Source organism: Oryza sativa, chromosome 2 (assembly GCF_034140825.1).
Source record: "Oryza sativa Japonica Group chromosome 2, ASM3414082v1".
Taxonomy (NCBI): domain Eukaryota; kingdom Viridiplantae; phylum Streptophyta; class Magnoliopsida; order Poales; family Poaceae; genus Oryza; species Oryza sativa.
This window is the reverse complement of record NC_089036.1, coordinates 26,951,244-26,979,233: the sequence shown is the minus strand read 5'-3', so window position 1 is coordinate 26,979,233 and position 27,990 is coordinate 26,951,244. Positions and strand designations below refer to the sequence as shown.

Genomic DNA, 27,990 nt, shown 5'->3' with positions numbered 1-27,990 from the left:
AAATGAGTTATGGCAATGTTAGTTAAGAACCAAACAGCCCCTAAGTGTAGTTGTGGATCAACGTTTGACCGTTTGACTTATTTAAAAAGCTTATTTTTTAAAAAAAAAATAAGTCATGTATAAAATATTATTCATGCTTTATCATCTAATAATAATAAAAATATAAACCATAAAAAAATAAACAAAATAGACGATTAAAGGTTGGACATAGAAATCACAACTATATACTTAAAATACTTAAAATGGAACACAATGAGTACTAGCGCCGTGCTTAGTTCCAAAATAATTCTTCAAACTTTCAACTTTTTTATCACATCAAAATTTTCCTACATACAAACTTTCAGGTTTCAACTTTTTCATCACATCGTTTTAATTTTAACTAATTTTTTAATTTTAGTGTGAATTAAACACAGCTTAAGTGAAAATGGGGGCGGAAGGAGTGCTAGAGTGGCAGGTTTAACCACTTGCAGCAGTGCGTGCAGGCGTGGCCACGGCCAGTCGCCACCGGACGTGGCGCGAGTGCGATGATGATGCGTTCGTGCAATCGCATGTGAGCGGGGCATGTGGTAGGAGCGGCTTGTTGCGCTGGACGGGACGGGAACGGGAAGGTAAAGGTGCAGTGGAATGAATTGATTGCTACGCGCTGCTCCTCCTACTCTACCATCCTTCACGATTCGCTGCGCTGTGGCTGTCTCTTGGCCGGTGTTGCTGCACCGCGAGATAGTACTCATGTACTGGTGTTAAGTTGGATCGGGAAGCAAGTACCGGAGTTAAGTGACTTAATTGTGTACCTGCACTGCACGAACTAGTCTAGTACGTACTGCAATTCTGCAATTATCGCTGTCCCAGAATTATTGATGAGTAGTTAAGTGAAGCGTGTGGAGACGGAAGAAAAAACTACTCCATCCATTCCAAATTTATCTGTATATTTCATAGGTACACTAATAACAAGAAAAGCTAATAACTCTCATACTATATTTACTCTAGCAACAAACTTAATGCATGCACCATCCCCACTATTTCCTAGCCAATAGCAAATCAAGATATTGCATATATGTTACAAATGTTTGTGTGCATGGATGCATGTATCAATGTCCATTTACTCTAATGTACAAATAACGAATAGACCTAATGAATGAACACAAATATGTAGATCATTTAGGAATAACTAAAAGGGAGTATAGTAGTAGTAGCGCTTATTGCAGTATGACTCGGGCCTAGTTGATTCTTTTGGCAGGTTAGCAATTGCCAAAATTTTGGCAAGATGTTTGTTTGGATTACTACCAATTTTTTTTTAAGACCTGCTAGGCTAGTGTTGAAATAAAAAATGGCATTGCCAAATTTGTGGTAGCAAACCAAATGAGTGACAATTTTTTTTCGGCAATCCAAATTTTTGGTAAGCTTAAAATTGGCAAAGAACAACAGCGGCCCAGCAATCCAGCATCTGATATACTATGCACACAATGCCGTGTAAAGTGGCGGTTCAAATTGAAGCCAAAATAAACCTGAACAGCCCTTATATATTCTCATAGTTCAATATTAATGTTTTGGCATGATTGCTTATGTATTTACCAAAGTTTGGTAAAAAAAGAAAACTAAATGTATGTACATCTTTAACAATTTTACCATAAAAGGGTATAGTTTGAAATGACATCGATCTGGACAACCCCTAAGTTTAACTTCTCATAGTTCGATATTCGTAGCAGAAATGATCTGACTATTGTAAAGTTCCTACAAAAATATGGTGAGATTCATATATTTAAAAATGAGCAACGCAATCATCTATCCTTCACCCATAAGAAGTGATATCAAAAGGTTCATTTCAGCACATAGAAGTGACAAAAAATTGCTACTACTTTGCTAGATTCCTTCTTTCTAGATACAGGAGGGCAACTTGTCTGTCCTTTTGGCATCTATGGTGAATGGTATATTGGTATGATGCCAGCTAAAATATCTTCGTTTAAGACTGGCGATTTACAGTGTACGGTGTGGAACTATGGAGTATGCATGGTGACAAGGCGAGGTTTAATATTCCAGCTGGGGAAAATAATAGGCCCCAGGCTACCCAGATGTATTGCACATGAACTTTGGGATGAAGCCGGAGGCTTGCAAATTGCAGTAGCTCATGGAGCTTCAGAAGGAATTCCATGATAAGCAACGGCCGGGTGTGGGTGGTCTGAACTTGAAGGAACTGCGTGGTACTGACCATAGCCGGCATAGACACCCACAGCAAGGAGACTAAGGATGACAAATCTATACCAAGCTTCTTCATGCAGCTGCGAGATGTAGAATGATTGCCATCAGTTATGACTTAGGAAGATTCATCAGTCAACAGAAGCCAAGACACCAAGACAGAGGGTACAAACAAAGTTTTCATATTTAAATTCAAAGAAAGAAAATGCAGATATATCCAAGAAGTTGAGTCATGCAAACCTGAGCAAAGAGAAGCATATTGAAGAAAACAGAGACCATTGGAACAATAGGAACTCCAGGACAAGAAAAGCCAGGTGGATCCACATATACCTGAAAATGCATGCCATGCAAGATTTTGAATAAACAACTGTACAATACCTTGGAACAGTAGATTCGATATGTACAGTTTAGTTTATTAACACATTCATGCACGGTTGCAATTTGCAAGCAGAAAAACAAAAGAGGGTGATCCATGTAATCACTCCAATAAGGATCACTTGGTACAGACTATGGAGCACATCTGAGATGACACGAGGTAGGTATGCGAGGATCTACTAATTAGTACTACTGGCTAATATAAAAGGTACTTACCTGTCGAAACTGGAGAGCAAAACCAGCAGCAACAGCTATGAGAAGAGCTATTATCATGAAGGCAATGGCATAGCTAAACCGATAGCACATTCCTGCTACGAAACCACAAAGAGCAATTATGACAAGACATAGAACACCCTCCTGCCAGATTGACATATTTCCAAGGGAGCGACAACTGGTGGTCTTGTCATTCCATCGAAGTGTGATTACACAAGCTGATACAACTGAATAACCGGTCTGCATCACACATAAAAAAGGAAAAAAAAAAGAAGCAAACAGTTATGTGTTGTAAACTTGTAATAGCGAATATTAACTGAAGTTTACATACCAGCGTGCCAACTGAGAGAATATGAGAGAGTTCATGCACATTAAAGAGACCAGCCAAAACTGCTGCAACACAACCAACCCAGATCTGAGAATGCAGAGGAGTATGACGCGTTGGGTGTACTTTGGCAAATATTGAAGGTAGCAATCCATCCCTTCCAAGTCCAAGATACAAACGTGACTGTGATTTCAAAGAAGGCAATGTTCAGAAAGTTGATCAATTTGATTAAAGCAAAGACGGATCACTTATAGATAAGTTGGAAGGTATACCTGAACATACAAACCAACAAGAAGTGTTGTAGTAAGACCAGCAACAGCTCCGATGCTGATCAATACAGTAACAAATTTCAGCCCCTTAGCAGCAAAAGCCTCAGCCAAAGGAGCATCTTCACCAAGTAAAGTATATGGCACCATTCCAGTAATCACCAAGCATACAGCAACATATAATAAGACGCATGCTAGAAGGCTCCCTAGGATACCTATCGGCAAGTCCCTCTGAAGAATTTTGAATGCATGAGCAGAAAGAGAAGTTAAAGCAAAAATCATACTATCATAGTCTGGAAATAAAATGGGAAAAATGAAATGTTATTTCCAACCCCAGAGAGTCAAATGAACACAACAAATATGGGTAGTTACTGAAATCACCTGTGGTTTTTTGGCCTCTTCAGCAGAATTAGCAACTGCATCAAATCCAACATATGCGAAAAAGACCACTGTAGCTCCGGTTACAACAGATTTGAAACCATTTGGCATAAACGGTGACCAATTTGATACATCCACCTCAAAGACACCAGCAAATACAACAACTATAACAATCACTATCTGCATCAGGGAAACAAGAACACCACTTCATTGATCAACAAAGTAAAATAAACCTTCATGTGCATGCAGAAATTTATATATCATAATTCATAGTCATAGAACGCCTAATGGTAATGCTATAAGATAAGCTCACTTAAACACATGAAAGCTGCAAAGTTATGCATCCTAGTGCAGGGAAAACCCCATAAACGCAGCCTTACCTTCAATGTAGTCATAAAGGTATTTACTGCTGATGATTCTTTGACCCCATAGCAGAGAATTGTAGTTAAGATGATGAGAAGAATTGGAGCTAATATATTAACTGATACAACACCACCAAAGAACTCTTCTCCATGACCTATCCAAGTTGGAATATGGCCCTTCAAGAATGGAATTAGCTCAAGGAATTGGACAAAATAGCTTGCCAAGCTACGAGCTATGCTTGCCGCCCCAATATGATAATCAAGCATCAACTGAGTGAAAACCAGGAACGCGGTGAGCTCGTTAAACGCCGCATACGTGTACAAGTATGCTCCCCCAACCACAGCAGGAAATCGAGATGCGAGTTCGGCATAGCACAAGGCATTGAGCACACATGCGGCTCCAGCAAGAACAAAACTGATTGTAACACCTGCTTAGAGCACCCATGTAAGTTTTAGCGGAAATGATGAAATGGGCAAAGTGCAAAGAGGCAATTGATTTGATGTGGCCATCAACTACCAATCATTTGCACCGTGATCAACAACAATAAGGCAGTCCGTAAATGGCCACTACACAAATCTGCTTATATAAAAGAGCAGCGATTAGCTAACTACTGCCTACGACTACGAGCAGCATGATCAACTGCCTAGCAATTCTCTAATGCCTGCCTGGCTGCTACACTGTTGAATTCTTGCAATAGATATGTTTAACTAACTACTGCCTACGACTACGAGCAGCATGATCAAACTGCCTAGCAATTCCCTAATGCCTGCCTGGCTGCTACACTGCTGAATTCTTGCAATAGATATGTTTAACCAACTACTGCCTACGACTACGAGCAGTATGATCAAACTGCCTAGCAATTCCCTAATGCCTGCCTGGCTGCTACACTGCTGAATTCTTGCAATAGATATGTCAATGTCATATGCAGGCAGCCGATTGTACTGTAGCCCAGTGGCGCCAACAAGTTGACCAGAGTTGCTCCAACGCTAAATTAGAGTGCTGCAACCGCGGACTCTAAACCGAAGCGAACGAGGAAAAAAAGAGGGGGCGTTTGGGCCTGACCTGGGCCGGCGTCGCGGGCAACCGTTCCGGTGACGACGAAGATCCCGGCGCCGATGGACGCGCCGATCCCGAGGAGCACGAGCTCGAAGACGCCGAGCTGCCGCACGAGGCCCTCGCCGGAGGCGGCGTGGGCCGCGTGGGCGGAGATGGGCTTGCGGCGTAGCGCGGCGGCGCAGAGGCCGGAGAGGAAGCCGCGGCCGCCGGAGGAGGAGGAGGGGGGCCGGTGGTCTGCGCCTTCTTCCTCCATGGCTGCTTCGTGGAGGTGGAGCGGGTGGCGCCGTGTGGTCTTGGGCCTCCGCGTTGGCGCCCGCGCCCAGACGGGGAGGAGTGACGTCGGCTCTTGCGTCATCCGGTGTGGTTCGGTCGGGACCGGGTTGCGCAGAGTCCCCTTCGGACTGGTACAAGTCATTATTGGGCTCATTATTACTAGCTTTTCTTAAGGGAGGCCCATTTACTAGATCTCTTTGCATGGCCCAATTTTTGAGAAGTTGTAAGGCCCATTTATTAGCTACAGTTTTACTGGAAGGAATAAGTTCACCTGACGTCCCTTAACTTGTCAACGAATCCGATTTTTGCCCTTCAACCAAAAACCAGATAAACGGTCACTTATCTCTCAAAACCAGATACAACAGGTCCCTTATTTGTCAAAACTAGTGCAATATAAGCCCTATGATGATTTGAACGGCGGTTTCAGCTGATGTGGCGCCTACGTGGCTAATTTGACTCTGTCTTAATCTGACGTGGTATTGACGTGACGCTTAAGTGGCACTTTGATTTGGAAAATAATAAAAACCGTGATGGGGCTCACATGGGCCCTACATGTCATTCTCACCCCTCTTTCTTCCTCTTCTCTCCCACTCCCCTCTCTTCATCTCTCTCCCCTCTCCTCTCTCCAGGCTTTGTCGAGCCCGCCCAAGACCGAACCCAGGGGAGGCGTGGGAGGTGGCGAGGGCGGTCGTGGTAGTGGAGGCGAGGGCGGGCTCGGCAAGCATGTGTCGCTCGCCAGCGAGGCGCTCGACTTCCTCTCGCATCACAGTCGAATCTGGAGCAGGGATCCCCGATGAACAACATCGTCCGGCCACAGGGAGGCAGGCAGTGGTGCGTGGTTGCCGGTGGGAAAGAAGCAGCGCGTGGCGGCCAGCAAGAGATGGGAGAGGAGAGAGCAGCGTGTGACGGCCAACTGGAGAGGATGGGCGTGCGGTGGCCGGCGGGAGACGGGAGAGGAGGGAGCGGCGCACGGCGTCCGGTGAGGCGGGTGGGGAGGGAGGAGGCAGAGAGGCCGGTGATGGCGGGGCGTCGTGGGTAGGGCTCGACGGCGACGGGCGGAAAGAGAGGCGCGCAGGGGGCGACGGCCAGCGATCGTCTTCCGCGTCAATCTCCACCTCTTCTCACTGGCTGCCGCCCTTCTCCCTCTCTGCGCGTGCTCGTCGGCCGACGAGGAAGGATGGCCAGGAGGGACAGAGGAGGAGGCGTCGGTCCCTCCTCTCTCGTCTCCCGTCTTCTGTGTGTAGATAGGAGGGTGGGACCCATTGACTTGTGAGTCTCACTATTTTTTCTTTTGTCTGTCTGACGTGGGCTCCACATTTTTGTTTTTAATTTTAGTTTTTATATTTTGCTTATAGTGTCACATCATCGTCACGTAGGACAAGGACCAAGTCAAAGCAGCCACGTAGACGCCACGTCAATCAAAACCACCATAGAAACCGTTGAGGGACTTCCTTTGTACCGGTTTTAATAGTCGAGGGACCCATTGTATCTGGTTTTCCGGTTGAAGGATGAAAATTGGATTCGTTGAAAAGTTAAAGGACCTTAAGTGAACTTATTTCTTACTGGAACCAGTTGGGCCCAAAAGAACATACCACAAGACCCACCACTGACTCAAACCTTGCTTCGTGCAAGATCTTTAGAAATGTTTCTTTTTTTTCCTTTGAAGATTACATTTAAAAGAAGAAAAAAAAACTGCCGCCTAATTTCCTTTTAAAAAAATGCTATAAGATGTTAACCCGTTTGGATGGGATGGTACTTTACAGGTATCATATGCTATCGACTAATTCCTATTAGACATAAGACGATATCTAAGAGGTATCATCAGCTGGTACCTACCAAGTATCATTTCGTCGAACGGGATATCTACTTTAGTATATTATTATTATTATTATTATTATTATTATTATTATTATTATTATTATTATTATTATTATTATTTCTAGCTTGGAAGTTGCAGAAATCAAGCCACACAAGTAAAAAAACAATATGCAATATGCGACCTCTTCCAACAAATGGACCGAGTAGTAGCGCACTACCAGCGCCAAAAGCTACTCAGCAAACGGCACGACGACCATCGTTTGGCATTAGAGCCGATGGTCGGTTCAGGTGTTTCAACGCTTTCTGCCGCCGCTGACACCGACGCCGACGAAAATTAATTAAGCACCCACCGAGCAGCAGCAGTTGGTTGGCTGTTGGCAAACCGCTCTCAAGCAGCGGAGTGCATACGGATTCGTGAAATCGTGGACAGGGCGAACGACAGCTATGTTTTATGTTTGGCGCTGGTGTTTGGATGCCAATCCACTACAAAAACCGCCAATGATTTGCCTCTCGCCGTACCTGCCTGTCTTGCAGTTGACGTGGAAGCTATGAGAAGCGGATAAGCCATAAGAGCAAGTATAATGGTACGCTATAAACCGGCTAAATGCCGAGGTGTAGGAGAGAAAAAAAAAAGAGAGGAAAAACGGGCTGTAAACTTTCGGTTCGGACACCGGAACCAAAAAAAACTATATGAGAAAGATAAGTAGGTCCTATAGTCATAGTAAAGAGCTAACTATTACTAGGTAGGCTAAGAGAATGCTAAAAAGAATCTTATAAGCGACGATATAAGATGATCCATGACCCAGCATGCGACGAAACGGACCCAATCAACGAGGATTAAGCAAAAACATTATTGCCATTTCCAGCCCTGGCCTGCAAGGCTCTGCAAAGATACATATTGATGCTCTGATAATCTAGCCATGGTGATCATATCAACTTAAGTAATCCGGAGTAGTTAGAGCTAATTTCAGTTAGTTAGTATCTCGATCAGCTGGAGGGGATCATTGATCAGGCCGTGATGAGGATGCCAGCGCTGGATAGTGTGTGGGAGTTGTGGTCGAAAGGTCCCAAACAGCCTACCGAATGGGGACACCTACTATCTCTTGACGTGGCGCCGCGGCGTCGCAAATCTTATCGTCGTTCTCGGTCGCTGTCCACTTTGAAGCCTCTGCCTTTATCGCATCGCCTCAAAGCTCAAAGTCTCAAACACATGGTTACACACACTGTAGTTTTTTAATACACGATGTCGTTGATTTTTTGAAAAAAGTTTGACCATTCGTTTTTATACACGATGCAGTTGATTTTCTGAAAATCGTTTGATCATTTATCTTGTTCAAATTTTTTTAAAAAAATATAACACTATTTAAGTTATATTAAAAATCATTTGATGATAAATTAAATCACAATAAAATTAATAATAATCATATAAATTTTTTGATTGAAACGAATGGTTAAACGCACGTTGAAAAGCCAACGATAACATATGTATTAAAAACGGAGAGAATATTTGTATTGTGTTAATTAAGATGCTTGTGTGGCTGTGTCTATGGGTAATCTGAACGCTGACCCAAAAAGAAACGGTCCGGCTACTTGAAATGGTCATTTCATCTGCATTACTCATTTTTTTCAGAGGAATTTCATAAGCATTACTCGGTCATTAAACGGCATTTCAAAGTACTCCATTAATTTTTTTATATATAATTTACTTTACTTTTTAAAATAAGTTTGATGATTCATTTTATTTTTAAAATTATTATTATTATTTACTTGATTTATTACTAAAGGTTTTTAGCATGACTTATATTTTTATAGGATGAATGCATATTTCAAAAAGTTAATAATACTATATATTAAAATACGGACGTAATATTATTTTGTAGGCTTAAGCATCCACACGAACGAAATGGAATTGAAATTCTAGGTCGTTGAGGATTCTAATGATTAGCTAGTTCATTCTATTCCATGGTCGCATTCGAGGATTAGTGCACGCAATTACGTGGTCCTGGCTAGCACACTATTTTTGCGTGCACTGAACAAGCTTGGTTGCGATATTAATCGGGCGAAATCATATCAGCTCTGGCTGTCAACCATCAACTCATTTGTCATGCCTTCTACACAATCACTAGCTTTTATTCATTTGTCATTTACGGGACATTGAGCTCTTATGCTGTTAATTCCATTTTCCTTTCGCGACAAGTATAGTTTAACACAACGAATATATATCCTACGTTTTCAGAACGATGTTAAGTTATCCTAGAAAAAAGAACAGAGGAAGCGATCGAGGCTGTGTTTATTTCGTGTGCCAAAATTTTTTTTTAGGCAATTGTAAATTTACCACTACTTTGAATCGTTATTGCAAAACTGCCACTAAAAAAATTATAAAAATGCCACTAGAACTATCATTTAAGTGGCAACCTTGCAATATTAGAAAAAACAGTGGCAAATTTGCAAATGCTCCAATTTTTTTTAAGTATACGGATACATATTTGAAGTAGTAAATGTAGACTAATAACAAAATAAATTATAGATTCCACCTGTAAACTGCGAGACGAATCTATTAAACCTAATTAATCTGTCATTACTAAATGTTTACTATATCACCACATTGTCAAATCATAGCGTAATTAGGCTCAAAATATTCATTTCACGATTTATATGTAAACTGTGTAATTGGTTTTTTTCGTCCACATTTAATGCTCTATGCATGTGTATAAACATTTGATGTTACGAAAAAGTTGGAAGTTAGAAGAAATAAAATAAATCTATAAACACGGCCCGAATTGAGATATAGAGAGAAGCGACGTTAGTCATCAAATGTCACTTGTCAGTACTCCACAAAGCATGCAATTCTTCCTCGGTTGTCGCTTTATCTAATTTATTTATGATCGACGCGTGCCTTCTACGACCTAGACACCGCATAATAACGGGTCATTTTGTTGCTGTTAGTGCTTAGTGCTTCTACACGCTACCGATTAAAGACAAATTCGCCCTTTTCTTAGGCGTCGTGAGCACATGCTGTACATTGCCATGGTACACACAGCCTGTTGATGTCACCAATTTCCACCCTCCTTGGATCGTAATATTAGATATATAGGATACATTTTCTCCTCTGCTTCGTCCATCCTAATTAATAGGATACATTTTCTCCTCTGCTCCTTTTTTTTAATTAAGATACTGATTTCACTCTGGTAAATAATATATTTTGTGTGAAAACTTTTTATATAGAAATTACTTTCAAATATTAGATAAATTTATTTTTAAATTAAAATAATTTAAATCCAATTAATCTTTATCCGCTACTAGTTCAAATGAGACCTAAGTTAGACAAATATCACACCCGGATTGAAAAAACCGATGAAAACCATTTGGTTTTTGTAAAATTACGAGATTTGAGTTGGCTCTAGTTGACAAACCACTCAATAAAACAGTCAAATTAAAGTAAAACCTAGTTTCAGTTTTTTATCTGAACTACTTCTGTTTTCAACTGGTTTTCATGAAAATTGAAAACAACTCCAGAGCAGTTTTCGATCAGCTAATGATTTTGTGAACTCCACATCAAACCGATACTATTAGTTCATATATCTAAAGAAGTTCAAAGTATTGCTGCCAATATTAAGTAATTTTTCTATTGCAATAAGAAATAAAAAGTTTATCAACATGTGCAAGTAGATTTTGAATAGATAGATCTTCATGAAACGTCAGTATATGTCACCAATAGGGCGATCGGCATGAAACCAACGAGTATTACTCACAACGGTTTATAACTAATAAAACGATCAAAGAGTCCCATTGGTTGTCCTAATAAACTAAAACCAAAGCAAAATTTTAAATTTTCAAACTTAATTTTGAAGTTTATTTTAAGATATTTTCAACGTGGTATCTTTTTCAGCGTTGGTTTTTAAGTCGTTAAAAACACATATATAAAATTTTTACCTACAAATTAATAATTATTCTCTAATAAGCTGTTTTGACTTATTATTACTACTATTATAAAAACTGAAGATGTTTTTGTCGGTATTTGAGTATGTCATCCGTGTATGAGTCAAGTTCGTAAGATTAAAATAAACTTCACTTGTTACAACCGCATGAATATTTTTTTTAGTTAAGTAATATATGGACAACCGATGAGGAGCCAAATATATCTCTTAAGATATTAAGGTGAAAAACTAGTACTCCTTACCAAACATGCAAGGTGCAGGTGCAAGCAAAGGTGATTTTACCAACCTTCTGGTTGGACCGATCGTTGGCTGTTCGCGCTTCCCTTGCTGATGAGGCCGAACAGTTTTTCCCCCCGCGAGGTCGCGGACTCGCGACAGCCCGCCGCCCCGCCCCGCCCCGCCGCAGGTCATTGACAAATGGGTCCCACACGGACATCCTACCCCACCTGTCACCATCTAACGGACGAATCCCCCCTCCCAGCCGTTTCCCCTCGTCGTCTCCACCTACGCGAGCGACTCGCTCGAGCTCTCTCGCCTCCCCGCTATAACACGCGCCTCCCCTTTCCCCCCCACCACTCCTCTCCCTTTTCCCTCTCCCCCCTTCCTCGCTTCCCCCTTCGCGGCGCGCGCTTGCGTGGCTGGCTTGGCAGGTATGGGTGACCTGGGAGGAGCCTGGCATGAGGCGGCCGCGGCGGAGGAGGAGGAGGCACAGGCACCGGGCGGCGGCGTCGGGCCCGAGCCCGACCACCTGGTGGTCATGGTCCACGGGATCGTCGGGAGGTAATGGATACTAAGCTCGTGGGGGGCTCGTGTGCTGATCCGCTTTTGGTTTGATGCCGTAATTTTTGGCTGCTTAATTGCTTCGGCCTTCGGCTCGGGGGCGCTCTCTGAATTCAAGTAATTATTTTTTGTATGGTTTATTCTCTGATGGGTTCAGTTGCGCTCTCTGAATTCAGTGTTCTCTGAATTCTCTTCAGCGAGGTATCGCTATAGCAAGCGTGAGCAGCGGGCTCGCGCGTTTTTTTGCTGGACAGTGGACAGAAAATATGGAGATTTGGGCACTTAGTTAACAAACTGAATTTGAGATATCCCTTAGATGCTATGGCATTCTTTCATATTGGGCAGGTCGGCGTTTCCAATCAAGGCACGCAAAATTAGATCCATACCAATCGCTTGAGAATCGAGAGTGCTTAACTACCTGGTTGCAGTATAGCACGATGCTTATGCACATTTCAGCCATATATTAGTGCATCACTGAGCCCCGTTGCTAACTGGTTTTTTTTACCCTTCTGTATATCGTTTTGGTTGTCTGTTCCATGCATTGATCTTTCTTTCTTCATCTGTGCAGTGCAGCTGATTGGAAGTTTGGAGCTGAGCAATTTGAAAAGTTGCTGTCAGACAAAGTTATAGTTCATCGTAAGCTTCTCCCTATTCGCGAGTGTGTATATCATTTTTCTGAATGGTGTTTGGTGAGCAATTGTACTGCCACTTTTCTATATATACTTCAGTAAGACCATTATGGCATCTTATCTAATAGCAATACCTGTTACAACTTACAAAGTGTGATACGATGGGAATGTGCCCAATGGACACCTCTCATTGGTGCCATCTTTTTTGTTTTGCAATTTTGGTGATCATAATGAAAAAAGAAAAGAATTTTACCTCATCTTCCATGTTTTTTGGGATCTCCTTGCTCAGAGGCTACTTGTAAGACTGCAAGAGGGAGCATGCCCCTCTACGCGGTTACAACAGACTCTCGGCTGCCTTGCACACCCATAATTCCTCACGGATCACCCAAACAATATCCTCTATTGTCCAATTCAAACAACCATTGAATATCCTAACTTTGCACTCTTTCCAAATCATTCATTGCAACAAGATCACCAAGGTGTGTTGCGCTTGTAGAATATGTCCCTACCTGTGAGCAACAGTTACAAAGTTATGATTCATTAAGGGGATTGTTGCAAATAATTATTTTGCTTTCCATATGTGAAACACAAATTCAAATATAGTAGATAACTTTGTTATCCCAGTCAATGCACAATCATATGTGTCTTTGTATTTGCACTACAGCATTGGAGGCTGGAGTCATACAGCATATGTTCCATAATTAAGATGGATGTTTTCTTGCTTTGAACCATTTCATTATGGTTACCTTACTTCAGTGATATTTTAATTTTGTAGGTAGCAATCGCAACATGTACAAGCTAACTTTAGATGGCGTTGATGTGATGGGTGAGCGGTTGGCACAAGAGGTCAGTGATTTCATTGTGCATATTGCTTATTTGCTGAGTATGTATGTCTTTGTTTCCCAAATTCATGACAAAATTTAGAAAGGCAGATTGTTGAAGAAACCAACAAAAGACCACAGATCAGAAAGATCTCTTTTGTTGCACATTCTGTTGGAGGATTGGTTGCAAGATATGCTATTGGAAGACTCTATAGGCCACCTAAACAAACATCCCAAAGTTCTCAGAATCTGAACAACACTAATAAGGGTACTATACATGGGCTTGAGGCAGTGAACTTCATAACTGTTGCGTCACCGCATCTTGGTTCTAGAGGAAACAAACAGGTACTACTTAAACCTTGTTTTACTGTACTTAATTCAAGAATTGATAAGTTATTTAAAACTTTCGAGGTTGAACAATCACTTGCTTTTAGTGATATGAATATAGTATATTACCTTACTCTGAATTGCTATACTTGCACGAACATTCATGCTCCAGGCTCCAGGACATGTACATTTTCTTCAAGTTAAGCACATGCTAGTCTGTACTCAGTACTGTTGCTAAGGTTTCTTTAATCAATATTGTGATGCCAAGATCAACCATGCAATCAGCAGAGAACTCTTCTTTTGTAGAGATACATATGGCTTTGGTTATATTCAGGTTGAAATATCATTATTAATTTGTTCTGAAATTCAATCCGCAGGTTCCTTTCCTTTTTGGATTTACTGCAATAGAAACTTTTGCCAGCTACATCATTCATTTGATATTCGGAAAAACTGGCAAGCATCTATTTCTTATGGACAATGATGATGGGAAGCCTCCATTGTTGCTACGCATGGTGGATGATTGGGGGGGCGTACAGTTCATGTATGTTTTCCCCCATCATTTGGATCTATATGCTTGGATCATGAATCATTTGACTGTTAAGTTTATTAACTTCTTGTTTTAGGTCTGCTCTGAAAGTATTCAAACGAAGAGTTGCATACTCCAATGTTGGTCATGATCGTATCCTTTTCTTTTACTACTAAAAGACTAAATATACATTTAGTACTAAGTATTGTTTAAAATATCATTCCATAACTTGATGTTGACTAAGATATTGTTGGGTGGAGAACATCATCCATCAGGCGAAATTCTGAGCTACCGAAGGTTTACCCCCATGGCTACTTTTTTGTGACTTTGTTAGTTTGGCCTGTATACTGAACCTTGAATTTTTCCCACATACGCGTTTCTTGCTATTTCAGTGGACTGATTCAGGAAGCAAGATTTACCCACATATTGTATATGAAGAACTATCCAAAGCAGAAACAATGAATCAATGTACTGATGTTGCCGATGTGGACAGCTGCATGTTAGAAGGTTTGTATTATTGTTTTGATTGATAATGGATCAACATGATTATATTCAAAATTTGGTAATATTTGTAATCCCATATTATCAATAACAGTATTTCTGATAAATATTCAGTGCTATAGATATAACTATTTTTCCATGGTTTATGTAATTCCATGTTTTATATTTTCCTAATTAGATTGTTGTTTTTACCTAGTGAAAGAAAAGAGTTTTTGGGATGCTACTTATTATGCATGTTTATATGACATATGGTGACCTCTTTCTTTAGTTATAGTTCTTTCTTTGGGAAAATGGAAATAAGCTATTTCTTCTAAGTTTGCTAAGGCTCTTGGGATAACCAGGACATGGCTGCATTGCTGAGTGGGTCTAGCGTGCGATCTCCCATACATGCCCCCCCCCCCCCCCCCGACTATACAGAATGCACGTTGCTTGTATTCTTGTGACTTAACAATGTCCATAACTCCATATGTATGGTTGCAAATGAGACCATGCTCAACGACAGTACTCTGATTGTATCTGTCTGTTTACTATGTTTTTTTTTCGTGAATGTGCAAAAACTTTTCCCGTCAATATATTAGAACATGCGTGTGGTGTTCCAAAAATCAAATGATGTCGTTGGACTGTCCTCGTTTTCCGATAGGCTTTTAATATTTTCTGCGAATTGGAACAATAATATGCACTACAGAAGTGTTCTGTCCAAGTGATCATATAAGCCATATTATGACCTGACCTGCTCTTATTTCCTATGCCATGTGTTATGTCCATATGAGCATAACTTCTTCTGAAATTTCCAGAACGGCTTTTAAGAGGTCTGAAGCTTGTGTCGTGGGAAAAGGTGGATGTCAGCTTCCACAACAGCAAAGTAAGATCTGCAGCACATAGTGTGATTCAGGTATCTCTTTGCCCGTCTAAGCCTTGTTCTTTTATATGCTGTGTACAAACAGAGTCGATATTATTTACTCGTAGTTTTCTTTTAACTTAGCAACCAGTTTCTGTTTGTTGACATAGCGCTGAGATTAACGCATGCTTATAAATGAAATTTGGACAGGTCAAAGATCCCGTTATGCATAGCGAAGGTGCCGATGTCATAAACCATATGATCGACCATTTCGTCCTATAGTAAAACAGCTCCGATATCTAGAAGCAAGCTTGAGCGAGGAACGTCAGTTGCTAACTGCTGATTTGCCGAGCCTGGTGAGCAAGTTTATCGCAAAATCCAGGTTTCGGTTGTGTGATAAATGGCACTAAAAAGGAGAAACTGATAGGCAAGTACATATATACAGGAGAAATAGAAAACTCGCTGCAGATGCCTCGTCATTCATTATGTATTATGATCATGTTCGTTGTTCGTTGTAACTGGAATATAACCGGTATGTCATTGTAAATGTTCATCATTGATTTATTTAAATCTTGAGTGTTGACGCCGCCTGCATTTGTTTCAGAAAATTTGGTCCGGATATGCGAGTATTGTTGGCACTTGTTGGGAATACAACGGCAACGCGTATTCGTAACCGGCTAAATAAGAAAAAAAAGCATATCAAACGTCAGCTAGTAAATTTAATAGTCACTTTGTTTTGGATGATTAAATTAAGACTAATTACTAATATAAGTGGGATTTCATAATTGTAATACCAATTCATTCTTTTTGCCATAATGCAGTGTGAAATTAAGGATTTGTCCCTTCATTTCTTTTTCTATTTTGTTTGCTTGCTCTTTTCCATCTTCAATAACAATGCCACTAGCTCCGACCACTTATGCTTGCACCCTGAGCTAGTGTAAGTAGACCCGCGCCCAAGCTCTGTAGTCACCGTATATAATTTATTTTCACATATAAGATTGTGTTATTTTATTTGCAAATATTGTACATACAAATAATACTTTATATATCTATGTTGCTTAACTCGTTTTTTGAAATCAGGAGAGATTTTTTTTTTCCAAAAAGTATTTAGGATGTTGTATGGTAATAAGATTTGTATGCATTATTATTTATATATAGATAGTCCTATAACTATCTATAGTTTTTATATAAAGAATATAAATGTGACATTTGTTATGAATTTAATGGTCATAATACACTATATATATTGTTCAACCCACTTACATTATCTACAATTGTATATATTTTGTGTTAGGCAACACTTTTTTAGAAGTATTTGCAAATGCATAAGTCGTGTAATAAGAGATGTTATTCTATCTTATATTTAGAAGTATGTGCAAATGCATATTATTAGGAGTATATATCACGTAACATATTTCATTTAAAATACTTGTAATCTATACATTGCTAATATGATCAAAGAAAATAAGATCATACTAAAAAATGTCAGGTGCACGATTCCAGATTTTTGCTTATGAAAGTAAAATGTCAAATGTTTTACCATCGTTACACTTAAAATGATTTATTTATTCACCATTGTTGCCCAAAAATAATTGTCAGACAATTGATGCACATCATAGAACAAATTAAACATAAATAAAAAAAATCATGTGAGTAGCATATAATATAAATTAAAAAGGTAGATTAATAGACAGACATACGCAATAGCAATTCCTAGATTAGTTCCATACAAACATTTGTTGGGTTGTGTATATGTACTATTCAAGCTGCCAAGCTGCCCTAAGATTTCTCGATCGAGTTTAGCTGAAGAGAACTGCTCGAGATCGGAAAATGGCTCAAATAATTTTCTAGTTAAACCCGACATTGCAATTGTCTAGTTAAACCCGACAGTGCGTTTATAATTTGGGTATAGTTAAACCCGACATTGCATTTATAATTTGGGATGAACTCGAACTCTCATAGATGGCATAAGCCGCTAGAGTCCAGAACAAGTACAAAAAGGATTTACCACTAGAGTCCAGAACCGGTGAAAGGAGGGTTTGATTACAAGTAACAGAGCAAAGGCGAATTCCAATTCAAATAGATAAGAAACGGCAAGAACCTCAGCCAATCTCTTCTCTATCTATCCCTATCTCTTCTTCTACTATTATAAAAATTACTAGCAAAATGCCCGTTGCAATAATGTCCGTGCGTTGCAATGGGTGAAAATAATCTATCTATTATATGATAAAGATAGCTTAGCAATGATACTGTGTTTGCTTTGGTCGCCTAAAAATTTTACATTGATTAATGAAAAAAATAATAGTTGTATTTGTATATACATAATACAATAATTATATTTAGTACAAATGTCACAAAACTATAATTATTTGGTCAAATCCTATCATGTTTTTAAAATATGTTACAAATATATTGTGACATTATACCTCACTGTAACCGCGGTTACCACGATAACCGTCTTACCGTGGGGTCTTACCATGGGGTGGCGGTAACCCCATCCAAAACAGTTTGGTGAACCTGAGCACATCTAGCTTTTAAAGATCCATTGTGTGCTTTGTGGAAAAAAACAAAGAAATAACTTCAAGCAGAACTATCGAGAAGAGGAACCTATATAAAGTGACTCGATTCTTATTCTATATTATTTGGATCAAATATCTCATTCTATATTATTTGGATTAAATAGGCCGTGCGGTTACTATATACAACTAGACAATTGAGGACTACAATATTTACACTAATATTAATATTATTTTCAATTTTCATTCTATATTATTTCGATCAAATATCTCATTCTATATTATTTGGATTAAATAGGTCGTGCGGTTACTATACAACTAGACAATTGATGACTACAATATTTACACTAATATTAATATTATTTTATCCAAATATTGGTTAGTGATATGAGAAACATGGACGTGAATAGTGCAGAACTATCGAGAAGAGGAACCTAGATAAAGTGACTCGATTCTCATTCTATATTATTTGGATGAAATATCTCATTCTATATTATTTGGATTAAATAGGCCGTGCGGTTACTATACAACTAGACAATGGATGACTACAATATTTACACTAATATTAATATTATTTTATCTAAATATTGGTTAGTGATATGAGAAACATGGACGTGAATAGTACCTTTACTAGTAAGCATGACAAATGAAAAGAGGAAATTTAAAGGGCTTTTAATATTTTAAAATATAATGGAATTCTCTACTATGATTGGAACTTCGGGATAGATCCGTTGCATATTAAATTAGAAATTTCAAAACCATTAATATATTGTACGAAAGAGTTTTATGGTCATTTAACTAATTTTTGTAATAATCATATAAATATCCTAGATTGTAAAGGAGATGCAAATTACATATATGGGCTAAGGGCAAGGAATAAACAAGCGCGCCAACTGATGGACCAATTTTATTGTAATTTCTAATCATAATCTCTAATCTATTGTAATTCATTGATAATATTTTTTTGCAAGGAACTCACTGGTATTATTATGTAGACAACCTATTTATAATTTCATGTGTAGCTTATTGAAATCAATCGAGGTTTGGCAGCCTCTTGTCCTCATCTGCACTACAACAAAACCAATCATGATTACACAAATCATTGACCATGCAATGATGCAAAATGATAGTAAGTTATAGTGTGTATTCTCATTTCCGAGCTCATACAAGCAATTTTTACACAAGGCTAATAGAAAAATATAAGTATATAGCCCATAGTACGATGTCTATTCCAGCTCTGCCATGACATATGGACTAATGTCATACCATTGCTACCAAAGTAGCATGGATGATATTCCATAAAAAAGTAGCAAGGACGATACAACAATCTCACTGTACGATAGTGAAACAACAAATAGCTGGAAAGATGGGCAATTCCTATTTGTATACAGTGTACCTACTTGGACAGGAAACTCTGAAAAAAGAAATCAGTATCACGAACGGGAACCTCTGCTCAACGGTGTTGTCCTATGAAGTCACCTCGAGAAACAATTCAGCACCCCGACTGCAGCACTTGCGATGATAATATGGCATGTTTTGTGAAAATATGAAACAATTCAAAGAACATCTTTGGCTAACTTTAATGGTACATCTACGGAATGTAGGTCATTCGACGGTGCTGGCAGCAAGTGTTTGTCCTCCTCATTGTTGTCACTAACTGTGGATATTGAATCCAAATCATCATCTGGATCATGAAAAGAAACCAATCAATCGACTGCAACTGGTGGTTAATAAATTTCTAACAAAAACCAATTGTACATCACATATAATAATAACAGAGGATTTCTTTTTTCTGGAAGGAAACAATAGAGGGAAAAATTAGGAAGATACTGACCAGCTACTGGACGAAGAGTTGGGACACGCCCAACAGGAGAAACCTGGACACTTTCTGGTAGAAGACAATCAAAAAATGAACCTACAGATTCAATCAAAAAAAAAAATTCAATTGCTTACGATGTTCACCAATTCAGGAAGTAAAACACATGCTAGCAATACCAACCTACTCTTGCTAGCCGATTCACCCAGCTAGGTATGGGTTTTCCAGTCAAGTTCTTACACACATCATCCGTGAAGTGATTGCAATTCTTTGAAACCAAATGATATGAGTTGCCATGGTATTTCCCTGCAAGCTTTTCGATGAACGAGCGATACTCTCCATGGGACATGTCAGTTGTGCCTAGCCACACCGTCTTTCTATATATAAAGCCAGGGCAGCTTTTCGATTCCACCTCAAAAACACCACTTGATGGGAAATCATGGGCTCCAAATCCATATTCCATGCCATGAACTGCTCATTTGAGACAAGAAAAATAAATAACAACTTGAGTTCATAATTCTGTGAACTACCTAGATCACGACATGACAGTCAGATAGTAAAAAGGGAAATATAATCGATAAGAAAAAAAATTTTAAACGCGCCGTGCTTGCTTTAGCCGGATAGTAGAAATCATATATCCAAATAGGGCTATGATTCATTTTGAGGTTCCTATGCATTGCAAACTGCTTGGCAGGCCACGGTTTAGTGTTTTTTTTTCCCTTCGTGAGATTCTGACATAAGTGATCATTTTCCTTTGAAAAATAGCATTAAAAACTAACTACATGCATAATTATCCTTCCAATTTTGCTACCATTTGCTACCAAGACTTACATTGTCTCTGTTTTCCCCTTTCCCCATTATTACTGTACGTCCATCAGCAAGAGCAAAACTGAGTTGCCCTACAATTAATTGCAATAGGTACTGAAACATCTAATTTGATCCTACAGCAGAATAATAAAATGATTTTTTATTTTAACAAAGCATCATCATGATCGATAATTTGTTCGAGAAATAGAACATCAATCTTTTTTTGCAACAGAGTGGCGACCAATATAACACGATGAAGATTTGGCCCAATCAAGAGATAAAAGGGGAACGGAGAAGAATGCATGTAATCGAACCTTCGATTCCCGAGTGGAAGACGCCGAAGCCGAGCCAGTAGAGGTAATCGTTGGCGGGCGTCAGGTCGTAGACGTTGAGCAGCACCGGTGTCGCCGTGCCTTTGTTCCCGGTGTCCATCTCCACCCCGCCGCCGGCGAAGCCCGCCCACCATCAACGGGCAAGGCTAGGGCGTGGATCCATGCAGCGGACGAGGGCGGCCACTTTTTCCCCAATTCACTTTTTTTTAGGAGACTACGCATCATGCGCCTGATAAAACGCAAAACATCTTGTGCCCTTCCTCCCCTTTTGTTCGCAGCTCGTGTCCTTGGCTTGATACTATACCCGTTGTCTCTCTGACCTCTCTCTATAATAATTTCCATAACAAAATTTTAAATTTTTTTCTTCTAATTTACTATTATCTAATCTATAGTTTTATTATATAATTGTATTCGTTACATTAAATCTTTTTACAACAGTATATTACATGATTATATTTTAGAAAATGCCTTGAATCGGTACATTGATTGAGCCAACAAAAATCGGGCTCATGCACGAAGCTATAGCTAGAAGCTAGCTAGTTTATAGCTTCCCACATCCTTTGTTTAAATATTTGTTTCCTAAACTAATTGTCCGATTTACGATCCGATCACACCGTTGTATTCATTGTAATTAAATCTTTCCAACAATATATCGTATAGTTATATTCTGATAAAAGAAAAACATATATTTCAAACTATTAAAACTCAATGGTTCATGCGTGATATGGACATGGTTCAATGTACGCATTTACCATGTTTCATAAAATTCACACAATTAACTACACATACTTTCTCTCTCTCCTCTAGATTGCATGCATCTAGTGACCTTCAAAATGATTTTTCTCCTAAACTATTTATCTAATCTATGATCCGATCATATCGTTGTATTTGTTGCAATTAAATCTTTACAACAAGATATCATATGATTATACTATGATGAAAAACCCCATATGTTTCGGTTTGTTAACACTCAATGTTTCATACGCGATAACAATATGTTTCAATGTGTCTCTTCACTGTGTGTTTAAAAAAAATAATGTTTCAGTGACTGATTTTTTATTTTACCATGTATATCTCAATGTTTCACCGGTAGTCAACTGAAATATTTAACCGTCTGAAGCTTGATGTTATTGAAACATTTTCTATATCATGTGTAAAATATTAAGTTGTACTAACTGTTTAAACATTATAAAATACTTAGTGAAACACTAAAAGAAAACCAACTGCAACGCTTATAAATTAAACAGGTGAAGCATCGTAAAATACTAGTAGTTGAAACTTTATAAAACGTGGTGCAATATTTAAAAATCACTAAGAAGATAAATATTGTTTTCAATGGAATATAACCATGTGTGGTCTTGTTGTAAAGATTTAATCATAACGAATTTAACGGTGTACTCGGATCATAAATGAGATAAATATTTTACAAGAAAAAACATTTTAAAGTTTAAAATATTTTGTTCTTGGGCTGCGTGCCTGAGCGTAAATCTACCTCATCCGCATGGAGAGAGCCTCTTCAATCCAACGGACGCATGCAAATTTGCCCAGATAAGATGGTGTAGCTAGTGCCCGATATTTTCCTCCCGGATCGGGTGCCCAACGCGGAGTTCTCTCCTTATATTTTATCAAAAACTTGAGCTTGCTAAGTGTTTACATGGCATAATCTTTACAAAAACTTTCTTTACCAACATGTCTTAAAAAAAAGAACTTTTAAATCAACTTTCTAATATTTAAATCTCTTATTTATGTGAAATGTTATAGACTTTATTTATAATCATTATCCATCAAAACTTTAGAGAACACAACCTTAAACTCGATTATCCATTATTCATCAAAGTTTAAAATCGAAAAAAAAAGTGAGTCTTCAAATGCAGCTAAAAAACTGCAGCAATATCACTCCCTCCAAATCAGCACATGCATGCACAATCGGAGCACAACTTTTATCTGTACTATTATAAAATTGAAGATGTTTTTCTGGTATTTTGTTACGTAATTCGTATATGAGTCTGAATTTTAAGTTCGTTCGCTTTTGAAAATATATATCCGTATTTGAGTCGATTTTTAAGTTCGTTTGCTTTTAGAAATGCAAAGGAGTCGTATAGAAATCCCTTAAAAAAACTCGCATGCTAACTTTAGACGATCAGATTCCTAACTGCAGCTCATTATTTTCTAAGAAAATATATATCCAAACGAATTCCCACAGTGAATTTTACTTTAAATAAACCGTATAACAGTAATAAAATTAAAATAGCATTTATCTGTTGTAACGCATGGACATTTCTTCTAGTCGGGAAAAAAATAAAATCGGAGCAGAATTCAAATCGTAAAGTCTGAGCAGCACAACAATCGTGTGCTGTGCTGACGACAGCCATGGGCCACACTCTCCCATTCTGGCCCAACTATCCCGCTCCGGCCTAATAATAATGGGGCTTCACGCAGCCCACGATCTCGTTACGGCCCAAGGCCGGTGGGGAGAAGGGGCATAATGGTCTTTTGCTTCACGGTCCCCGGCCCTAAGCCTCTCACGGTTCGGGTTCTCCCTCACACACTGAACACCATGGCGGCGGCGGCGGCGGCTCCGGCTCTATCCTTGGCCGAGGCGGCGCCGGTGACAGCAGTTCTGGCACCGTGTCCCACGCCCTCGAGGACGTTCCGCCGCCGCAGCTGGGTCGCGGCTATCTGCCGGCCCGCCCTGAAATGCCACCACAGTCGTCCCCTGACCGCCGTGGTCGCCGCGGCTGCGGCTGCCGCTGCGGCGGGGGACTCGACGTCGGCCGGCGTATTCCACGGCGAGTGCTTCGTCGTGGGGGATAACATCGACACCGACCAGATCATCCCGGCCGAGCACCTGACCCTGGTCCCGTCCAAGCCCGACGAGTACCGCAAGCTCGGCTCGTTCGCCTTCGTCGGCCTCCCCACCGCGGCCTACCCGACGCCGTTCGTCGCCCCCGGCGAGGAGACCACCCGCTACGCCGTCATCATCGGCGGCGCCAACTTCGGCTGCGGCTCCTCCCGCGAGCACGCGCCCGTCGCCCTGGGCGCCGCCGGCGCCCGCGCCGTCGTGGCCGAGGGCTACGCGCGCATCTTCTTCCGCAACTCCGTGGCCACCGGTGAGGTCTACCCGTTGGAGCTAGCGGACACTGGAGCCTGGAAGGAGTGCAAGACCGGGGATGTGGTCACGGTGGAACTTGATAATTGCGTCATGATCAACCACACATCCGGCAAGCAGTACAAGCTGAAGCCTATCGGCGATGCCGGGCCGGTTATTGAGGCAGGCGGGATCTTTGCCTATGCCCGGAAGACCGGAATGATCGCATCCAAGTCTGCGTGAGGGAAAGGTAGGACATTTCAATCGTCATATTAATTTTGTTCTAATTCCTATTAAGCAACAAAATTTCATCTTTTATTACTGATTTCTATTATGTAAGTTCTGCTACTATAACCCCAGGATTGATCGATAACAGGAGTAACAGTTGGGGAGCAACAGATTTATGCATGTTGTTCTCCAACTGCATCTGGTAGTTTCCAGCTCTAGCGCAATAGCACCTATTGCAATATACTATATCTAGGTAACCTGGTTTAGGGTACAACAGTTGTGTGATTTTAAATATTATTGTTCTCTGAGAAATTTTGTTCCATGATACTAATCTAGTGTATAATATGTAGCCTATTAAGCACTGGGTAATCACCACACATTGGAAGTACTGCAGTGTTGGAATGAAAAATATGTACATTTATGTATAGCACACTTTGCTGTTGTACTGTATGTTGCTCTTGGAATAGTTTGCTGATGTCCATCTTTAAGCAATTGATTTGATTTGATACTACATTTCTGGCTGCTCTGAGTGTTCTACTATGCTGGTGATTGTCTGATGAGCTAGTTTTTCTACTCATTTTGAAATAATGCTTGGCTGAAATTTCATACATTGAAAAGTGAAACTTGAAACCCTAGTCATGCAGTGTTTAAATTGATGCATTGTTGATAGTCCATTTCTGAGAGCTGTGGCTTCCCAGAGGCTAAGAGCAAACAGATAGGGCTTAAATTTTACTAGTACATGATGCAGAGCATTTCAGATCAAGTTTCTCTCTGTGTCTTTGCTTTATCATTAAACACAACCCAATTACCAAACAGTTCCATCCCTTACAGTAGTTTGAAAGTGAATAAGTGATGTCTGCCCTTCATCCAAACTGTATCAAGATAATCCTTCTATGGCTCAAACTACATGGGTTCTCTTCCCCTATTGAACCTGGGGTTAATTGGATCCATGCCATTGCAAATTTGCCTATTCAGAAAAAAACCATTACAATTCGTCTATTTATAGCCGTGCCATTGAAATTTTACAAAATTAGAACCGTGACACTGCCGTCATGTTTTCCATCCATCTCCTTTCTTTTCCGTCTTCTTCCTTCTTTCTCCCGTCTTCTTCTCTATGAGCAGGAGCAGATTTTTTCGCAAACAGGAGGAGATGCTTTCTGTGAAAACAAATTACATTCGCAAGCTGAATTACAGAGGAACGGACTTGTTTGTTCTGCTGATCAGGCAGCCTTGGGCAGCCGGATAGTTGTGGCCGCCGACGGCAGTGACGGCCTGGCCGCCGGCGGGGACAGGGATGGGCACGACGCCATGCGTGAGCATGGACTGGTAGATCTCTACGAGCACCTTCTCGCCGTACTCCTTGAGCTGCCGCGGCCGCACGAAGGAATACTGGCCCGCGGTGCAGTAGGGCGTGCCGGCGACGACGCCAGCCACAGCATGGCCGAGACGTAGGCGTCGTGGAGGAGCACGAGCCACTGCAGCGACGACAGCACGGGGAGCACCCTCCTCCCTAGGGCTGTGCTGCACGTGCCACCCATGGCTCCGCGTGTGGCGAGGGCCCTCCTGCTGCTACTGCGTCGGCGCGACGCTGTGACGCACTCCTCCGAGCTCCGCAATGGGGAGCGTCGCTGGCGGCGGCGGCGTCGAGGCGGTAGTAGCCGGCGATCTGGGTTCCTTGGTTTGCTCTCTTCGCCGGCGATCTAGAGAGGAGAGAGAAGACTGGATAAAGAAGATGAAAAATCAAGGAGATGGATGGAAAACATGACGGTAGTGGCACGATTCTAATTTTGTAAAATTTCAGTGGCACGGCTACGAATAGACGAATTGTAATGGCATTTTTCTGACTAGACAAATATGCAATGGCATGCCATGGATCCAATTAACCCTTGAATCTGTGCCTTACCTGAATCTCGAGTTGGCAAGGTTGGCATCTCCCTTCACCTTTTTTTTTTTCAATGGGATTCTAAGGTTATATAAGCATTTTGCATGTGTTTTATTGTATTGTTTATCCAATTTCTCGTTCCATTCTACTCATAAGATAGATTCTTGCAGTATTTCATCATAAAAACTAATGTCTTGATGTGCAAAGCTGGATCTACATGAATTCAGCAATGACTTTGAAACAATTTTCTCAACATAGCTTAAAACATATATCAAAATTTCAAGACTTTGATTCTGTAGATGCAATTTCCTGTAATCTGCTGTTGTTGGACAATCATCCTTTTTATTTTCTGTGGACATTATCAAGGACTAGACTGTTCGGATGACCTTGTCTGAATTCCATACAGCTGAAATTTGGTGTAACTTAGTTTAATTTCATTAAACATCACATCAATTTCATTCGGCAGTCGGCACTGGATGCAGAGTTCCACCTTGCTTTGATGCAATGTCAAGATTCTTTTTCTTTCACAATTTTACTGCCATACGCTGATGACGTGTCATTGAACTTACAGGCGAGTTTGGTCTGCTGTCAAGATAGTCGAGGCCTCTGCAGATAGCAAGTAAGACTGGGTTGTGGATTTGAACCTATTGCACCTCTATGCGATTGTCCATCAGTTGTACTGCTGTTTTTACCTAGGTTGTGTGTCATCAGTGGTGTTTTTGGAATAAGTTAAAAGTTACAGAGTACTGAACTATGATGTATTAGTCCATGTGATCTTATGTAACACCTTATGTAATACACTCGTTTATACCTGCCGATTTGCCTATCTCGTTTCGATAATATTGTTTCTTATACCAAAGAAATTATCATTATATAATGGCAATTCATATTCCTGTTTCAAAATAGGAGACTTTGATTTAGGCTCAACCATTCTATGGTGAATAGGATGCCCAGCTGCTCGTTATGGATAAAACCAAGTTTGGTGCTTTGAAAGAAAAAGAGTTTAAGTGAATTTCACATGTCATGGAGGGCCATTTTATCTGACTTTCTAGATAGAACATCTCCACTGTAATGCATAGTAGGCATTTGGACAGGGTCTACAAAATGTGAGGCTACATTTGACTCCAAATTACGGACTGACTCCAAAATGTGAGTATGGCAGATGGCAACACTGCACAACATGCATTTGGAATTACACGCAGCATATCCGTTTAGAATTATTTGTACGGCCGTTTGATTTGTGATAAAGTTCAGTACTGCTACAGCTACAGCAAAGTGCTGCTATTTTCATTGCATTTGTTCTCTATTTCTCTCACATCTCCAATGCCCTGGACAGAGGCCCAGTTCTTTTCCCCTTACAGATTATAGATAATCACATATACACTTTTCAAACTCCTAAACGGTTTGATTTTACAAAATTTTGCGTGTACAAGTTGCTTAGAATACTTTCTAAAAACATTTTTTGCACTTTATAGTAATTAATTTATTTACATGTACCCTCAAATATTACACCAAAATCAGATAATCTATTTCACACCACATGGTAGCGGCAATGTATTTGCTTTTGGCTGGAACTGACCAAATTGAAGGCCTGAAGCCACTGTCGGAGCTAATGTACACCTCTCTAGCTCTCCCATACGTGATACCAGTTACGACCGTGTTCATCTGGAAACGGTACACCACTTGGACGGTCTCTCGCCC

The 27,990-nt window shown here is 40.2% G+C and overlaps 4 protein-coding genes across 5 annotated transcripts; 2 read left to right on the top strand and 2 right to left on the bottom strand.

The window, feature by feature from the left end:
• Positions 1–1,728: 1,728 nt before the first annotated feature.
• On the bottom strand, positions 1,729–5,551 carry LOC4330195 (cationic amino acid transporter 9, chloroplastic). The gene is made up of 8 exons (XM_015771926.3): positions 5,176–5,551; positions 4,131–4,540; positions 3,754–3,930; positions 3,379–3,603; positions 3,113–3,289; positions 2,785–3,021; positions 2,434–2,523; positions 1,729–2,276 (listed from the first exon to the last, which is right to left on the bottom strand). Exons 1-8 carry the CDS (start codon positions 5,522–5,524, stop codon positions 2,124–2,126), a joined length of 1,818 nt encoding a protein of 605 aa, XP_015627412.1. The 5' UTR covers positions 5,525–5,551; the 3' UTR covers positions 1,729–2,123.
• A 6,221-nt stretch (positions 5,552–11,772) lies between these two features.
• Positions 11,773–16,210, top strand: LOC9269731 (lipid droplet phospholipase 1). Of its 2 annotated transcripts, none has more exons than XM_066307346.1 (10): positions 11,773–11,978; positions 12,552–12,614; positions 13,383–13,453; positions 13,540–13,773; positions 14,133–14,296; positions 14,379–14,434; positions 14,526–14,578; positions 14,674–14,788; positions 15,577–15,674; positions 15,831–16,210. In XM_066307346.1, the coding sequence occupies exons 1-10, from the start codon at positions 11,876–11,878 to the stop codon at positions 15,900–15,902; spliced, it is 1,029 nt and encodes a 342-aa protein (XP_066163443.1). In that variant the 5' UTR covers positions 11,773–11,875; the 3' UTR covers positions 15,903–16,210. The 2 variants fall into 2 exon arrangements, with proteins under 2 accessions (XP_066163443.1, XP_015622743.1); XM_015767257.3 differs by having other exon boundaries at positions 12,547–12,614.
• A 3,050-nt stretch (positions 16,211–19,260) lies between these two features.
• Positions 19,261–21,332, bottom strand: LOC4330193 (deSI-like protein At4g17486). The gene is made up of 4 exons (XM_015768723.3): positions 21,074–21,332; positions 20,136–20,423; positions 19,971–20,051; positions 19,261–19,820 (listed from the first exon to the last, which is right to left on the bottom strand). Exons 1-4 carry the CDS (start codon positions 21,189–21,191, stop codon positions 19,693–19,695), a joined length of 615 nt encoding a protein of 204 aa, XP_015624209.1. The 5' UTR covers positions 21,192–21,332; the 3' UTR covers positions 19,261–19,692.
• A 2,274-nt stretch (positions 21,333–23,606) lies between these two features.
• Positions 23,607–27,129, top strand: LOC4330192 (3-isopropylmalate dehydratase small subunit 1). The gene is made up of 2 exons (XM_015771767.3): positions 23,607–24,429; positions 26,861–27,129. The coding sequence occupies exon 1, from the start codon at positions 23,649–23,651 to the stop codon at positions 24,420–24,422; it is 774 nt and encodes a 257-aa protein (XP_015627253.1). The 5' UTR covers positions 23,607–23,648; the 3' UTR covers positions 24,423–24,429; positions 26,861–27,129.
• Positions 27,130–27,990: the final 861 nt, after the last annotated feature.